Raw genomic sequence first — 16805 nt, 5'->3', positions numbered from 1 at the left:
TGTGCATCAAGGTATGGGCATCATTCCAAGAGCACAATTTATGCTTTTCCATAGGATGATGGGTTTGATAAATAATTATTAAACATAATTATAGTTTATGTCATTGGATTAGATGACAAGGTTGGGAAATTACTAGACATAATTATATGACTAACTAATATATTGTTTTTTCATGTCACACTTGCCCATTCCTATTGTCAATTTCTAATAATTCAATCATGGTTAAGGAAGAAAAAAAAATCATTGGTCCAATATTTTCTTATATCATGTCATTCTTTTGTTAACATATTAATTGTTATATATATTTTTTAAATCTATTATGCTTACTACATAAATTATATTAGTAGTAATTATGTTTGAGTTTAAGTTAATTTTATATTGATTCATTAATTTATTTGTTTATTTTGATTATGATTATAATTTTTACTTACACATATAATTTTATTAAAAAATTATATAGTGATCATGATTTGAGATTAATAATTATATATAAAAAATTTAAGCTTGAAGTTTTTTTTTAATTTATGTTTTAAATTTAAAAAGGAGAAAAAAGAAATGGAAAAAGGCATAAATGAATTAAAAAATGCGGGGCCTTTAAACCCAAACCGACATAATCTATTTGGGCCGATGGTAGATCCAACGGACCTCACAAGTTTAGGTCCTAAACGTCAAATTCAGACGAGAGATCTGATATCTGTACGCGGTAGCGCTCTCCGCCACCTTCTAAGGAATGGAAAATCCCGAACCTTCTGGAATTTACTAAAATCCTCTATAAGAGGAAACTCCCACCGGTGCTCAGGGAACTCTTGTTTTAGTACTGTTGAATTCATCTGCTTGAGAAAACGAAGGCAGAGATTCGTTTAGCACTGTAACAATGGCTAAAGACGAACCCAACTGGGATGGATTGCTGAAATGGAGCATTGCTCACTCTGATGGAACTCGACCCACTCGTAATTTAAGGTAACACCGTCTACTTTTTTCTCAATGACTCTTTTTTGCCCATCTTTAATTGATTATTTTGGTGGGTAATGCCTTTTATTTTGGGGGTGTAGTGAGGAGGATAGAAGATGGTTTATGGAAGCAATGCAATCGCAAAGCGTTGATGTGATTAAGCGAATGAAAGAGATAACTTTGGTTATGCAAACTCCAGAGCAAGTATTGGAAGCTCAAGGAGTTACTTCTGCTGATATTGAAGGTACTATATCAAAATCCCCCCTTTTTGTTTTCAAGCTTTTTCTGTTTCTGGGTTTTGAGGGTAGCTTTGTTTTACATACTTATTTGATGGTGGCAGATATGTTGGATGAGTTACAGGAGCATGTTGAGTCCATTGACATGGCCAATGGTGAGTTTTCTCTTTTTACTTGAAGTAAGACCTTTTTATTAGTCTGAGATTACTCGCAGTTTTTCTTTCCTAAGTGTTTTCTTTTCATGAAATGCTTAACTTGGTGCATTTATATCTCTAATATTCGTCATGTTAGCTCTAGTTTTTGGCTGCTTAGCATATTAACAGTGATTGCAAGGAGAACCTTTTTGTGTTTTATGTGATAAGTATTTCACCAGGATGCTACCAATGATGGAATTGGTGTTTTTTTAGCTCTAGTTTTTGGCTGCTTAGCATATTAACAGTGATTGCAAGGAGAACCTTTTTGTGTTTTATGTGATAAGTATTTCACCAGGATGCTACCAATGATGGAATTGGTGTTTTTTCAGCTTCATAAACTTGTTGCATGATATAACTTCTCTTTCTCTTGCCCTGGTACCGTTCCTGCAAAAAGAAGTTTTGTTTGTGAACTGGCTAAATGAAAAATGTTTTCTCTGTATGTAGCTTTCCATGCTTTTTAATTTGATCTCTAGCCTGATTGTTTTCATCCTCTGTCAAGAAAGATATACTTATGTGATCTTTATGCATCTGTGGCAGATCTTCACTCGATTGGTGGTTTGGTCCCTCTCCTTGGTTATCTGAAGAATTCACATGCCAACATTCGAGCAAAAGCTGCAGAAGTTGTATCCACTATTGTACAGAATAATCCCCGGAGTCAACAGTTGGTTATGGAGGCAAATGGTTTAGAGCCTGTCCTTTCTAATTTTACTTGTGACCCTGATGTTACTGTTCGAACCAAAGCACTTGGTGCAATATCTTGTGAGTACAATTTTTTGCTTTATAATATACTTTTTATTTTTATTAGCACCAATAAATTTAGTTGAACATGCTACTTCAAAAGCTTGAAAGTATTTTGACATGAAATATAATTTTTTTCCATTGGTTTTCAGCTTTGATCCGCCACAATAAACCTGGTATTGCAGCATTTCGACTTGCAAATGGTTATGCAGCCTTAAGAGATGCTTTAGGAACTGAGAATGTGAGATTTCAAAGGTAATCTTATCTTTATTTCATAATAGGTTTTATAGTTTCAATCTAAAGATGCTTCTTAAGTTAAAATAAATGGAATTTTAGATTATCAAATAGTTTTCTGCAGTTCAATGTTCACTTGTCTTTTTATTTCTTGTCTATTGGTCCCCCAACTTTTATTTTTCTCATACAATTATTTTTTTCTTCCAGGAAAGCCTTAAACTTGATTCAGTATCTACTGAATGAAAATAGTTCAGATTGCAGTGTTGTAAGTGAGCTAGGATTTCCCCGCATAATGCTGCATCTTGCCTCAAGCGAGGATGCAGAAGTAAGAGAAGCTGCCCTCCGCGGCCTTCTTGAGCTTGCGAGGGACAAGACAGGAGGGGACAATGGTGGATTAGGTGAAGACAATGAGAAGCTGAAGCAACTTCTTGAAGAAAGAATTAAAGGTATCAGCGTGATGTCTCCTGAAGATCTTGGGGCTGCTAGGGAGGAGAGGCAGCTTGTGGACTCCCTTTGGAGTACATGCTATAAGGAGCCCTCTTCTCTTCGAGAAAAGGGACTTCTTGCTCTTCCTGATGAAGATGCACCTCCACCTGATGTTGCCAGCAAGCATTTTGAACCTCCTCTCAGAGGTTGGGCTACAAATCACGGTGGTGATTCGAAGTCTGGTGCTGAAAAGCAAAAGACTCCTCTATTGTTAGGACCAAGCCGTCCAACTGATGGTGCCAATATTTAAGGTACCACAAGTCAAGGAGCTGAAGCTGAAAGGCAGGCAAATCCTCATAGAAAACTGTAGAATAGTTATTATGTGCCTAATAAAATTAGCACTAGAATTTGGTTGTTTTCCTATGTTTTTCACCTTGAATTGTGTTTCCTTATAATTTTTTTTGCTTACTCACTGTATCATAAAATCTGATATATGATTGCCTCTGGGTAAATCTTCTCCACTGGCTTCTTGGACAAATTCTATAGAGATGTAAATGGTTTTGCTTTTATATTGTGTTAACTGCATCTCAAATTTGTGGATTCATCTTTGTATGATCGTTGCTTAATCATGTATGGCAGAACTTGGAAATGGTATTGTAATACTTTGTTGTGAATAATAGTACAATTACTTCCCTCCTTGGTATGATATGGATTCTGGGAAGTTGGAACAACAAGAGCAGGAAACAAAACACTACGGAGACAGACAGAAATGAACTGAAACTGAGGAACAAACTTCCTGCTTTTGCCTTTTTCTTAAGCGAGAGCCTCAATCCTGGCCATCTTCGTATGTGCTTTGCCCTCCATTTTTACTGTCATGGTGCTCCTCAAATATTCCCCATAATTCACTTTCTTATACATTTGTGGACTTTGGGAGTTGAGCATGTGATCTAGTGGTTCAATCTCTACCTCATCATGTGGGACCAGGAATGATGCATAGGAGATCCTTGCCTTCTTATGATTTGCAGTAGCTCGGTGTTCAATGCTTTTGTACTTGCCATTACTCCACATCTGACATCAATATACAGGCACAAAAATCCGCTTGAATTTTCAGTTTTGTTACACACCATTCAAACATAGCGTGCCATTGCTATCCAAATAGTAAACAAAACACTATCTGTTTTATACCTCAATGACATCTCCGACGTTCACTACTAGAGCATTTGGGATTGCATTAACGGGCACTCACTCTCCCTTGTGCCGAATTTGTAATCCACAGACATAGTCTTCCTGCATAAGTATGGTTATAGTGCTGGTGTCTGAATGTGGACTAACTCCTAGTACTTGGTCTGGTTTGGAGCAAGCAGGGTAGTAGTTCACATGGCAAGCTTGCACCAATAGTTTGTGCAGTCCAAGCAGAGCTTCCTTGTCCATTCCCATGATCAGAGAAAGTGACTGAAAGAGCTCCGTTGCAACTTTTCGTATTGCATTCGGATATTCTTCTATGATTTCCCTATATTAAAGGATATTTCAATTAACAATGGAGCCAATATAGGAATATCCCTAACGAAAACAAAAACCAACAGCCAAGTGCAATGATTTGGCCAGATCAGCTGAAAATACATACTCAAACCCTTTTGGCGATTTTGGCCAAAACTTGAGCTTCCTATAATGTGAAGGGTAAACCACAAGAATTAGTACATCTGACCAGTCCAGTATCTGCTCTTCAGAAACAACATAGGCATGGCCATACCCTTGTATGTCATTTGAGGGCATTGCATACTTATTCTTCTCTTCCATTGGAAGCTCAAAAAACTCAGCTGCAGCATCCTTCATTTTCTGCAACCCTTCCTTTGCCACTCCATGATTTACCACCTACAAGAGAACTATTGTTACTGCATCACTATGTACAAGAGTTAAAGGGCTCATAGATAAAGTATATTCTGTAGTTGTCCCAAGATACCAAGCTTTTTTCTGCCATCCTCAACATATTTTTCACCGTTAACCCTCTTTTTTATGGAATTTCAAATCTGTAACTTCTTTCTCACAGTACAGTACCTGAAAGAAACCCCACTCTTGGCAAGCCAGATCAATTTTGTCTAGTTTCTCCTCATTCCCCATTAATAGTAATGACAAAAAGCCTTTCAAAAAAAAAAAATAGTAATGACAAATCAATGACAGGAATAAGGGAAGAAAGGTGAGACATATCAGTATCTTTTGGTCTGTCTTCTAGGTCCCTAACATATCTTTGTGGAACTTGCAAAGGATCCTTTCTCACCAACTCTTGAACATTAGGCACTGGAATGGATGGCACATACGTCGGTGCCTCTTCATTCTCTGAGAATGTTTCTTTTGAATTCATGTTTCCTTTGTCAAGACAGTCATGGAAACCGCATCACATATTCTTCCTATTTATAGCCTAGTGCTTAAGTTATCCCTTGCTAGTGTTTTAACTGTTAGTTGTAGCGAATATTGCTCTTCCCTGATAGAAATATTCCTGATTAGACATATGAAAAACTGAAAACATTCTCTCCTTATACTTAATCTTAGATAGAACGAAAACTTTCACCTCATTATTAGTTTACTAGGGATGTCTGTCCTATCCATTTGGATCCCTTCGATAGAACGAAAACTTTCACATCACTATATGTCTATATCTGGATATTAGACAAAATTTTACTATTTTAGCAGTTCACGTCAGTTTGTTGCATAGAATTTGGATTCTTTGCAACAATTGTGTTTCTGGACGGCAGAGGAGAATATTCATGTTTAAACTTAGAATTTATCGGCTTACCTCTCAGATGTGTTATTGTCAGTCACACTCTAGCACCTTTGCAGCCAGTAATGGCCTTGACTTCCTCTGTGTTTATTTATGTTTTTCTGTTGTGTGTGCAGAAGTAAACAAATATATATATATATATATCTATCTGCTGTACACTGAACTTGTGGTTTTATCATTGTTTGCAGAGAATCTTGTCTCTTAGAACTGATTGTTTGCATATCTTCTCATCCTTTCCAGCCTACCTAGTAGAAATTGTAGAACAGTTTCTTTTCGTTGTAAGCCATTGTAGTTGTGACAACAACTGAATCATTGTTAACATATGAGATATTCTGTAGCAAAAGCAGAATACACCATGCATCAGTATGTATATCAGTTTCTATTCATATTGCAAGATACATTTCAAAACATAGAGGAAAACTAATTTTTCCATCCATTTCTTTACTAACAGACCTTCATAATCCTATCAGCTAATTTGTGAAGGAGGGAAGAAACTGATCCATCTGTTTTTCAACTAATAATTACCGGTAAAAATCATAAAAAACACTCTGTTGGTGGTGGCGTTGACTTCCCTAACATGGCCATGGCAACAACCTTGAGTTGTTTCCTTTTTCTTCTTTTTGACATTGTTCATTGAGGAGGGCAAAAAGTAATAACATAACGTGAAGCCCTGCATTTGTTAAGGCTGCTAGAGTCATCAAAAGCATAGCTATAGGCCTTTGGGCAGATAGCCTTGAAGAGATGTGCAAAAAGCGTTGGCTTGCAGGTATTTGGATTTGCATACTCCCCTGTGCAGCAATATTTAGCTGATTGCATGGCCAAGCAGGCACTCTTACATCCCACCACCTTGGCTCCTTTCTTCACTTCCAATGCTGATGGGCAGCAAACATTCAAATCAACTTCACATGATGCAACTCCACAACCAATTCCTCCCCCGACAGGTTTCATTGAAACCGGAAGATTGAAGCCATCAACCAAACTAACATCATAGAAATGCAGTGGTGAAGAAGATGATCCTAGAGTCATTTCTATCACAGTTGCAGGGGGTGTACCTCCTTTTCCTTGGCAGTGAAGCATTCCAGAGCAGTCACCAGTTTCACAAGAACCCTTCCCATTACTGTCGAAATTACAACCTTGCCTGCCCCATATCCTCCCTGACCACTTCTGCGGCACGTCAAGGACTACTTCTTCACCACTACCAAGATGGAAGCCACCATCTTTAGGGCTGACCTGACCTGCACCGCCAAGTGTCCCTGGCCAAATGCTTTCCTTGCAGTTGTTCACAAGTATGACTTGTTCCCCATCTGCAAATGAACAAAAAAGAAACACAAATCCTTAACATAAAGCACTCAATTTCCATGCAAGAACAAGCAAATAATCTACCATGTACCTGCAATTGTGGAAAATGCTAACAGGCAAAGGAAGAGAGAAAACAAGATTGAAGAAGTTGGCATTGTCTCAAAGTTTTGGATTGGATTAAGAAGAAGTTGCCCTTTTTGTTCTGAGCTGCCAGAGAGTGAGGCTTCCAAATATTGTGCCACAAGGATTGCATTAGAGAGCCACCACCTTTTAACTTGAACGGTTAATGGGGAAAAGAAAATCCCAACAGTTGCGTCTATGGCTTTCTTTTTCAACTCTCTTTTCACTTTCACTTTGATGATGTATGGCATATATCCATTGCTTCAAATCAGGGGTTTCTTTTCTCTTCATAAAAAACATATTTACTTCCTTTAAGATTAGAGCTCTGCCAGACTGAACATGCCTAAAGTTGTCTAGTATTGATTTGAAACCTAAACAACTCAATCTGAGACTATTCCATTACTGCTAAAAAGACCTGCAAGTTGCAATAAAATACCCAGAAACAATGTCATAAGTAGATCAAATAAAGAGAAAAGCGCAAGGGAATTCAGGAGATAATGATTATGCCTGTTACTTTCTTAATCGTGTAGTATAAGATCTTTTCTTCACTTTTGTCTTAAAGGACAGCATGTTAAACCGACACACCCAAGCTTTGTTTGTGATTGATAAAAGCTTGATTTAAAGATAACAGGCTGTTTTATTCCATCAAAATTGTTTCTATAGCTAGCAGCCATTAATTCTTTGGATTATGATTCTTTAAAGGTTATACCTGGTATATTGAGTTATGTGCATGTTAAGTAAATTATATTGGATGCTCAATAAAGGATTCACTATTCTCTATTAAGAAATATATCCAAGCAATTTTTCATAAGATTATCGGATTCAAAAAATTCAGCTAATATGTTTTTTAAAAAGTGTTTTAGAATTATATTATTTATTAGTGTTTGAAAGAAAAATATTTTTCAAAGTCTAATAGGATTGAAAATGATGAATTTTTTTTTTGAAAATGATGAATTGATATTACATAGGTTAAATGCATTACATAAATTGAATTTGAAAATGAAAATTATTTATCCATAAAGTACATGAGGAATATGGCATAATGAAAAGACTAATTAGTATAAATTTTAATAAAAAATAATTCATTGATAATTCTTTTCTCTACGTCGATGGACATTATTGCAATTAACAGGTAAATCAGATTTTTTTAATTAATACAAAAAACTAAATAATAACATTAGATTAAATAAAATTTCAAGTAAAATATTAGTCATGAGATGACATTAACTTGGACCCATAGTTGTAAAGAGATCCCACGCTTGTACAAGCCTTGTTGGATTATAATTAGGTTAATGAATTCAAGTCCATTGATATATTTATAGAAAAGCAAGTTGGTCATCATAATTAATTAACAACAAATTTTCTGAGAAAACAAAACAATCTTAGAAAAAAAGCTTGAATTCTTTAGAGGCGAGACAACTTGAATCGTTTTTGCGTTGCCTGTATCTGTATTTTTTATTTATAATTTAATCTCAAAAAAAGAGGTAAAGTTCTTGAATTATTATTATTTTTAGATATATATATCTTGATTTATAATTTTCTTATGGTAGATCGTTAAACATGATAATTGTTGTTAATGAATGATAAACAAAAATTCCATATAGATCACAATTGTTGTTTAGAATCAGATATGCACAGGTGCACAATACTTGTCAAGGTTTAAACCCATCATTCTTTTGATTACTAATAATGACAAAACAAAATAAAACCTGAAGGGAAAAACGGTGTCGTGTTGAAAGGAACACGTTACACGTGGAAGAGCACCTGTGATTAAGGAATCTAGGAGAAAAACGGGAACTCGGGCCAGCTTCTGTTTTCGTCAGATTTCTACCAAGTCCCAAAACCCTTCCGATTTTAACTAAAGGGTTTTAGCAGCCAAGAACAATAATCAGCCGCGATGATTCAGGCCGCAGCTAAGCTATCAAGGTCGGCCATTGCCGTCTCTGGAAACTCCCGACTGGGACACATCTCCAGAACTTCATCACGGCCGTTGAGATTCCTGCACGATGGAATCAATGGTCCCAGTGCCAACCCAGTTACTGTTCAGATGATCAATTACGCTCTCTCACATGCCAGGTCCCAGAAATCAGGTTTTATAACCACCCCATTTAACTAAAATTCCGATTTCTGAATTGGTATCGATTAAAGTTTCTATCTTTTCTTTTTAATTGTTCTTTGCTCAAAATTTGAACTTTGTTATTTAAATTTTGAGTGATTGGGTTTTGCAGATGAATCATATGCTCAAGGCATGCTGATATTGGAGCAGTGTCTTTCGACTCAGTTAAGTGAAAGTGATGGTCAGTTTGCTCAAAATTCTATTGGAACAGTGTTACTTGCAATGTCTACTTTATTGTATGAAAGGTATGTCTTTTTTTAAATTTCTTCATTTTTTTTCTTTCCTTTTTTATTAATTTTTTGTTGATAGAGAACTGGTAATGGTTCTGGTTTTAGAGGAAGTGTTGAAGAAGCAATTGAAAAGCTCCGTAGAGTCCAAGATTTAACACAATCTTCCTTGGGTGTTAGAGGTAAAATTTTTACTATTTTAATAAGGTTTTTCAGTTTATTTCTTCTTTGGAACTCCAGTGCTGAAAAGGGTATTCACTGAATTTGGTATTTGGTATAGTTGCTGCTGCGGAAGCTCTTGTTGGTCTCTATTTGCAGCTGGGCCAGGTAGGTTACTCGATCATCATTTTTCAATTTGAAACTAATGGCATATATCATGTATGATTTCAATTTATCTGGAGATGATTCTCCCTATATAGGATGATACTTCATCAGTGCTCACAGATAAATGCTTAGAACTTCTGGATAAAGATGATTTAAAATGCAACAGTGGCAGCAAAGAGTTTGTGGTTGCTCGAGCCAAAGCAGTGAAGGGGCTAGTTGAGCTTGTCAATGGTAACCTTGAGTCAGGTGAAGCTAAAGACTTTGTCCTAGTTTTGGTTCACTGTTTTGTTGTCTCTTTGATTTATTTAAGAACTGAATGTTAACCCTGTCCGTTTGATTTTATTTACTGAATGTTGACCTTCATCTTTGCAGCCACATCATTTTTTCAAGGACTCCAAGATAATGAGGATTGCAATGGTGAGGATCTTTCAGCTTGTCAGTTGCTAATTGGCTATTGAAGAGACTCTTGCATGATAATTACTGTTGGGATATGCAGGCACTGTTGCTTTGTCGTATGGAGAATTTCTACACACCACACAAAACTTTTCACTGGCCAAGGAATTATACCAAAAAATAATTGAAGGAGTTCTTAAAAAGGAAGATTTTAGTGACACAAATTCCTTAGCAGTTTGCAATATGGCTCCAGATGAAGTCTTGCTTGCTGCAACCTTTGCCTTGGGGCAACTTGAGTCACACATGGGGTGATTTTATGGTTTCTTGTTTATCTCTTTGTTTCCTTATCTGTTCCAACACATCTTTCTTATCGATGTCTGCAACAACCTGTGATTCAGGAATTTTGGTGCTGCAGAGGAGATATTGACAAAGGCACTAACTAAAACAGAAGAATACTTTGGTGCGTAACTTTGGACTTATGTTAATGTACACGAAATCTAGTTTTTTGTTTTTGATTCTGCTTGCAAATGACGTTATGGTTTGCCCTGTTATTTATTGACTTCATGCAGGCTCTCATCATCCCAAGGTTGGTGTGGTCTTAACATGCATAGCTCTCATGTTTCGGACCAAAGCAAGGCAAGAGCATTCAAGTGCTCTTCTAATTCAAGAGGTCAGACCTTCTACCTTGTGTATTTAATTTTGGCTCTGCTTCATTAGCCTGTATTTATTTGTCTGGTTCCTGAAATCTTGCATGATTTGGTCAGTTCTAGGACACAAATCTCCCGAGTTATTTTGCTTTTATTTACCCTCTCTCTGTCTGAAAATTATAAAAGAAGGGAGGAAGGAAGGTGGGGGTGAGGACTAGGTTTGTGTACTCACTGTAATCCAGTGAAAAAAGAAGAAAATTTATAATGGAAGTGGATTCTGATTAGAGAGAAACCTGAACAGTAAATGAGATAAGTGTAATGCACCAGCCTAGCTACTGTAAGATTATTACGTGCCTTTTGATGTTTGAATGCTGTTAGTGTGCTTGTATATATCTTGCATCTTAGCGAGAAGATGGCCATAAACCAGGTGAAATGGAGGAAGATCATATAGCTGATCCTAGATTGTTTATGATTAAAATTTGTTTAAGAAGATAGCGATGCACTTTTCATGAGTTATAGTAGCCTGTTGTTTTAATCTATCCAAGGGCTTATATGGTGTAATGGTTTTGATAATTTGTGACTAGCAGGGACTTTACAGGAGGGCTATAGAGTTTCTGAAAGCTCCACCATTGGAGTCTAAAGGTTTGGAACATTGGAATATTTCTCTTGCCTGATGTTTATGCAATTGAATAACTATTTCATGTTTTGATTGCTGTGGTGCAGAGACAAAACTTGATCAAAGGGATATTTCAGCCCTTGCAAGAGGTATGGTCAAATGTTTCACATCGTCTTGCATTTTATATATTTTGCTTTGTATTCCATGAGGATAATAATCTCAGCATGATATGCCCCAGTTAACTTTGGTGTGATGTCACTAGCATTAACACACACAGCAGCAGTATATGATATAAGTTGAGCATTCCCAATGCCAACAAGACGTTAATATTCAATGTCAAGGGGCTCTGAGCATGTATCTGTCCATAGTTTAGTGCAGTAATATGGTTGGTCGATTGTGCAGGTGGGTATGCAGAAGTACTTTGTGTTCAACAGAACAGGAAGACGGAAGGAGAGAAAATGAAAACATGGGCAGATGCTGCATGGAGAAACCGTCGCATGTCACTAGCTGACGCATTGGACATCTCAAAGCCTTCCAGTAAGGTGCCAGTTATAGATGCTCGAATTAGCCGAGTCTTGTAGATCATCTCGTGCTTGTTCTAACACGAATATGCTTTATTTAAAAGGAAATATGAGAATTTCTCTGATCCTCTGAAACAATAATTCTCCTGTACATGCTGGGTGTTAGATCATTCTGTAGTTTCTTCATCTGGTTAGGTTTGCCAGAGAATCCTTGGTAATAAGTTCAATTCGGCAAATTGTAAAATGATGCAGTGTGCAGGAGAAGCATCTTTGAACTGCTGTACCTATAATTTAATGCGAGAAGACCATGTTTTAGGATATACAATCTTGTTGACAGTTCGTACACCAATGCCAGTGTTTTTCATTTTTGATAAAGAAAAAAAGTATAATTCTTTTGCTGAGCCATTGGCATCTCCTCTGGCAGGGTACCGCATATAGCAAGCCAAACCATTAACTGACAACAATTTGAAGCTTGAACACGAGGAAAATGGAGTACTTCATATCATAATCGAAGTGGTACAGAGTTAACATATGGAGTACAAATTGTGTGTTTTTCATTTTTAATACAACAAAAAATGTGTTTTCTTGTTCCAAATAAAGGTCCATTCTTCATTGAGCTAACGTGCTTGTCTTCCTGAAGTACTGAATCTTCATAGAGGAATATCAAGACCTTTCCCAACATCTACCCCAATCATCTGAAGTATTCCCTTGTTCAGTATCTGCAAAACCCAAAAGCCCACAGAATTAAGCACCATCACCATAATTCAAAAACCCAAACTGCCGTTAGCTTAGCTTCCTGAAATCTTCGGTGATTGTACCATGGAGAGGAGGTCAAAGGAAGGCGGAAGGGAAGAGTTATCTGTGTAATTGCTTTACTCTTACTAATGAATGAAGCAACATGAAAGAAACCTTACCAGTTCTACAAGGAAAATACCAATTAATCCAATCATACAGGCCCTGGAATTCCATACTTCAGCCGTCCTCGTAAATCCAAGAAATGGTGCAGTGAATTTTGGCTGTACTTTTGGTACCGTAACCTGAAATATTGGTTTTTGCAGAAACAATATTTTCTCATAATGAACAAAACCAAGCATTATTTGGCAATAAAAATAAGAACCCATGAGAAAACGTACCCCAGGAGGAAGCTTGGCAGCTTGAACCTTGCAGGGTGCTCGGTTCCTGAAAGTCGTCGTGTCATGAAGTTGGTTTTGGCGTTGAATTGTCAAGGGCTTTGTGGTGAGAAGAAATGATGAGGAAATGAGTGAAGAAGTAGCCATTGTTGTCAGTCTGCAATGCAAGCCAAACACAAAGCTATCGCGTGGTTCTCTTTGCTATCTCTACCTCATCCTTAAAACCCGCTGGGTCCCCCACATGTAAGAGTTTGTGGCTGTGGTTGTCGGGCTTTTGTTACATACTGTTCCGAGCAGACAGTTCATTGCTGTTCGAATAAATTATTCGTCGGATGATGTAGAACATAGAATTTCTTTTTTTTTTTAATTTATCTAAATTTAAGATGATAACAGGTGTGATATTCGTTATTTTTGAGATATTTATCTCGTATCTTAATATTTGATGAAAATATCGTTCCATAAAGCTACTCATGCAGAAGGTTGGAAAAGGGATCATCTGCTATATATAATTGCTATCCATGAGATCATCCAATTGAAGAAAAGCTTTATAAGCTTCAGGAACTTGAAAGTATGTATCCTGAGATGGAATTTTCAGCACTGTATTTGGTTCTTTGCATGGTTTCAACGAATTTAAATCTGACACCAACTTTTCTATAGATATACTAATTAATTATTCAGCATTTTCACTTATCACATGGAAACTCACGTAATTTTGAGAGTAGTATAACAAGATTAGGTAGATGAGACAAGTGAAAATGGAAAGTGTATAACACAATTGTACGACCAAATCATGGTTCTCGTCGACCGTCAAAACCCATTTCTAGGATCTACTCTTCTTCTCTCTTCCTTTTTGTCGCACTTGATTCAGGATTGGCATTGGAACCTGGTATCCTGAAGAATGAGAGGTCGACTCGGCAATCATTGATGTGATGATCAATCCTCTCCATGGACAGGACCGTCACAGGACTCGAAGGGTAGTAGTAGGATTGCTCATCAGAAGCTTTTAAGGTGTGGAGTGGATCAACCAACCATGCTTTCATTATCCTACGACACTTGATAATATCATCCTGCTGATTTGGATTTTTTTAGTTACCAATGGAACAGTAAACCAGAAATATCTCAAGACGACAAATAAAAAAACTGGGAATTTAATATTTTTACCTCGTGATCTTGGTTGATGAGCCTCATAATAGTGGTGAGGTAGACATTATATGATAAGGGAAATAACTTTTCTAGAGTACACCATAGAGCAGATATTGCAACAACGCTGGGTGGATAGCGCAGCAACCTGAAATCTGCACCATTGACCATTAACTCTCAGTGTGGCCAACAAAGATTCATTAGAATTATTCAACAAAAGTCCCAAATTTTATTACTAGCTAGAATTTCTTTTTGTTCTTTTCATCCTGTGCTGTTGCAGGTGAAAAAAACCAAGAAAAGAGGGCTGGGAAGCATATGGTACCTAATTCAGCTCTGAGAAGCGTCTTGGTAACTTGGTTGATCAAATCTTTCTGAAGGTTACATTTGAGACAGATGATATTCGATGTAATCAGCTCTATATAGGAATAGACTGTTGTGGATCCTAGACGCCATTTTAAAGCTTGCAGCAGCTTCAGTTCCATCTGCTGGATTGTGCTTGATTGAAAAGAATGGTCCAAGTCCTCCATCTTCATCCGAAACAATAACTGTCAACTGGTTAATTATATTCATTTTCATGAAAACACATCATGGTCCTGAATCATCATCAGAGAATATCAATTATTCACCTGAAGTTCATCCAAGGAAGCAAGGGAGGTCTCATTGAACTTGGAGGCAATGGATAAACACGCTACGGATAGTAACTCGACCATCCAATGTTCCCATCCCTACAGTGTTACGTGTAAAAGGTAGTTAATGTTTAAACTGAAAAATGTTGGTTGAAATGTCAACAGAAGAACCCAAAACCCGAAATTCAAATGTTCCTTACATGGCACTGACTCACAGAGAGGAAACGATCTAGGTAATTTGCCGAATTGAAAACAGTTCCAACAGAGAGATTTAACCGAGTACAAGTCTGAAAAATGTAAATGAGAGAAATTAAACAAGTTTCTTTTTTTGTAAAACTATTTCAAATCAGCAGCTAGGAGAAAATGTGAAGGATCTTCAGGAGGAAAGAAAATGAACCTTAATAAGCCACTGAACGGCTCTAAACCTAGCAAACACCAAATTATTAGATTGAAGATGATCTAGATATCCAGGTTCAGGCATGTAACTGAACTCTTTCTCCAGGCATACTACAAAAGCCTGCTCAGAGTCTTCCTTCGTCGTGTAAAATGAATCAGCATAGCCCTTCAACATGCAATGTTCACGTTCATCATGGCTATGGTCAGGAGTTCCCGGACTCGACAGCCATACCTCATCACAAAGCAAGTTCTCCATTGCTTTTCGTTTTCTTTTCGGAAAGAAATCGTATACTAAAGTACAAAAGTTTATATTTCTTGAAATGATAACGACAATGCCACTAGGGATATGGTCTGACTCTGACATGATAGTCACCTTGGAGAGTACATTCCATTTTTGGTACTAAACAAATTACAACAGGACAGTGAAAAAGATAGAGCCAGAAAGGACTAAGGGGCTCTAGGGCAGTTATAGGCTTTCTTCAGGGGCTCGTGTGGCAGTTGGATGGAGAAATGGGGAGAGAGGGGAAGACATAAAAGGAAGGAGACGTCCCTCATGAAGAGGGGTAAATGCTGGTGGGCATTTTTTTTTCACTGTTGCAGTAACCAATTGCGTGAGCGCACGAGGATGGTTGAGCCCGTTTCATAAATGTGCAGCCCCCCTAACCATCGGGAAAGAACTCTGCCCTTAATTATAATCTAGTTTAGGTTTGGCACTGAGTGGGAGAAAGTTACTAGAGAGAGCTGTGGGTCTCACTTCACGTTTGGTTGCCAGTTGTTCGTGGGGCCACGATTCAACTTCCAACTCAATTGATCATGAGGCCGCAGTAACGGCACAGGCTGTGCCAACTAACACTAGCGACACTGGTTTTTCCTCAATCCAGCGACTAGAAGGCTGGACTTGCAATTAGTTTGTACTCAAGCCAGCATGAATTTCCCACATCATGCTGGGAGTGCCTAACCAATTATTAACATCAAGGCCAAGCCTCGTACCCTTTCAAGATGCCTCATAGAGATCATTTGACTATAAGCTGTGGTTTTGATAATAATAGCATGTTTGGTTGAGGAAATAGCTAAGCCATTCCTTTTTTATTCTCAAGGAATTTTAATTCTTTTGTTTGGTTGAGAAGAAGTCTAAGAAATAGCCATTCCTATCTTCAAAATCTTCCAAAATTAAGAAATACTTAATACCACTCCCCTCATGGTATTAACTATTTCATGATTAAGAAATAAATTTAAAAAAATAATAAAAACAAAAATATTTCTTACAAGTTTAAAAAATTACAATTTCGTTTGTATAAAATATTATTTTTCTCTCTCTCCTCTTTCTCTCCCTTGATTCAACATTTTTAAATTTAATTATAAATAATAATATTTAATATTAAATTATAAATAAAATATTAATATTATAAAATATTAATATTTAAGTTATCAATTATTAATAAAATAATTTATAAATTATTCCTATTTAAAACAAAATAAATTAAAAATAAATAAACATAATATCATTTAAATTATATAAACAATATTAATAATTAAATCATCAATTATTAATATTTAAATAAATTACCAATTATTAATCCTTTAAAAAATAAAATAAAATAAAACAATTAATTAATAATATTAAATTAAATAAATTATTAATAATTAAAATATTAATGATTAAATTATAAATAAAATATTAATATTTAAATTATA

At 36.5% G+C, this 16805-nt stretch overlaps 5 protein-coding genes and 1 pseudogene across 5 annotated transcripts; 2 read left to right on the top strand and 4 right to left on the bottom strand.

Annotated features, from left to right (window-relative positions):
- LOC18597724 (hsp70 nucleotide exchange factor fes1) lies at positions 627–3383 on the top strand. Its single transcript, XM_007026906.2, has 6 exons — positions 627–960; positions 1053–1195; positions 1292–1342; positions 1919–2140; positions 2272–2374; positions 2561–3383. The coding sequence occupies exons 1-6, from the start codon at positions 875–877 to the stop codon at positions 3087–3089; spliced, it is 1134 nt and encodes a 377-aa protein (XP_007026968.2). The 5' UTR covers positions 627–874; the 3' UTR covers positions 3090–3383.
- LOC18597723 lies at positions 3484–5199 on the bottom strand (annotated as a pseudogene).
- LOC18597722 (thaumatin-like protein) lies at positions 5886–7446 on the bottom strand. The gene is made up of 2 exons (XM_007026904.2): positions 6946–7446; positions 5886–6859 (listed from the first exon to the last, which is right to left on the bottom strand). The coding sequence occupies exons 1-2, from the start codon at positions 7223–7225 to the stop codon at positions 6186–6188; spliced, it is 954 nt and encodes a 317-aa protein (XP_007026966.2). The 5' UTR covers positions 7226–7446; the 3' UTR covers positions 5886–6185.
- On the top strand, positions 8763–12143 carry LOC18597721. Its single transcript, XM_007026901.2, has 12 exons — positions 8763–9064; positions 9203–9335; positions 9426–9499; positions 9598–9644; positions 9737–9887; positions 10014–10058; positions 10138–10342; positions 10433–10494; positions 10604–10704; positions 11269–11323; positions 11405–11446; positions 11700–12143. The coding sequence occupies exons 1-12, from the start codon at positions 8872–8874 to the stop codon at positions 11876–11878; spliced, it is 1287 nt and encodes a 428-aa protein (XP_007026963.2). The 5' UTR covers positions 8763–8871; the 3' UTR covers positions 11879–12143.
- Positions 12291–13160, bottom strand: LOC18597720 (high-light-induced protein, chloroplastic). The gene is made up of 3 exons (XM_018122236.1): positions 12952–13160; positions 12733–12855; positions 12291–12537 (listed from the first exon to the last, which is right to left on the bottom strand). Exons 1-3 carry the CDS (start codon positions 13093–13095, stop codon positions 12469–12471), a joined length of 336 nt encoding a protein of 111 aa, XP_017977725.1. The 5' UTR covers positions 13096–13160; the 3' UTR covers positions 12291–12468.
- LOC18597719 (putative cyclin-D7-1) lies at positions 13680–15510 on the bottom strand. Its single transcript, XM_018121277.1, has 6 exons — positions 15112–15510; positions 14915–15001; positions 14715–14813; positions 14411–14615; positions 14110–14243; positions 13680–14015 (listed from the first exon to the last, which is right to left on the bottom strand). Exons 1-6 carry the CDS (start codon positions 15472–15474, stop codon positions 13776–13778), a joined length of 1128 nt encoding a protein of 375 aa, XP_017976766.1. The 5' UTR covers positions 15475–15510; the 3' UTR covers positions 13680–13775.

Source organism: Theobroma cacao, chromosome 5 (assembly GCF_000208745.1).
Source record: "Theobroma cacao cultivar B97-61/B2 chromosome 5, Criollo_cocoa_genome_V2, whole genome shotgun sequence".
NCBI classification, from domain to species: Eukaryota; Viridiplantae; Streptophyta; class Magnoliopsida; order Malvales; family Malvaceae; genus Theobroma; species Theobroma cacao.
The sequence above is the reverse complement of the archived record's forward strand: the minus strand, read 5'-3'. Positions and strand labels throughout refer to the sequence as shown.

Coding starts and splice junctions, on each gene's coding strand:
- LOC18597724 (XM_007026906.2), top strand. CDS start 875: ATGGCTAAAGACGAACCCAACTGGGATGGATTGCTGAAATGGAGCATT. Junction 1,196..1,291: donor TACTTCTGCTGATATTGAAG/GTACTATATCAA, acceptor TGATGGTGGCAG/ATATGTTGGATGAGTTACAG. Junction 2,141..2,271: donor AGCACTTGGTGCAATATCTT/GTGAGTACAATT, acceptor ATTGGTTTTCAG/CTTTGATCCGCCACAATAAA.
- LOC18597721 (XM_007026901.2), top strand. CDS start 8,872: ATGATTCAGGCCGCAGCTAAGCTATCAAGGTCGGCCATTGCCGTCTCT. Junction 9,645..9,736: donor TCTATTTGCAGCTGGGCCAG/GTAGGTTACTCG, acceptor CTCCCTATATAG/GATGATACTTCATCAGTGCT. Junction 10,343..10,432: donor CAACTTGAGTCACACATGGG/GTGATTTTATGG, acceptor CCTGTGATTCAG/GAATTTTGGTGCTGCAGAGG.
- LOC18597719 (XM_018121277.1), bottom strand. CDS start 15,474: ATGTCAGAGTCAGACCATATCCCTAGTGGCATTGTCGTTATCATTTCA. Junction 14,616..14,714: donor CTTCCTTGGATGAACTTCAG/GTGAATAATTGA, acceptor TTTCGGATGAAG/ATGGAGGACTTGGACCATTC. Junction 14,244..14,410: donor GCTTCTCAGAGCTGAATTAG/GTACCATATGCT, acceptor TCAATGGTGCAG/ATTTCAGGTTGCTGCGCTAT.
- LOC18597722 (XM_007026904.2), bottom strand. CDS start 7,225: ATGCCATACATCATCAAAGTGAAAGTGAAAAGAGAGTTGAAAAAGAAA. Junction 6,860..6,945: donor AGCATTTTCCACAATTGCAG/GTACATGGTAGA, acceptor GTTCATTTGCAG/ATGGGGAACAAGTCATACTT.
- LOC18597720 (XM_018122236.1), bottom strand. CDS start 13,095: ATGGCTACTTCTTCACTCATTTCCTCATCATTTCTTCTCACCACAAAG. Junction 12,856..12,951: donor CTGCCAAGCTTCCTCCTGGG/GTACGTTTTCTC, acceptor CCAATATTTCAG/GTTACGGTACCAAAAGTACA. Junction 12,538..12,732: donor GTATTTTCCTTGTAGAACTG/GTAAGGTTTCTT, acceptor TGGGTTTTGCAG/ATACTGAACAAGGGAATACT.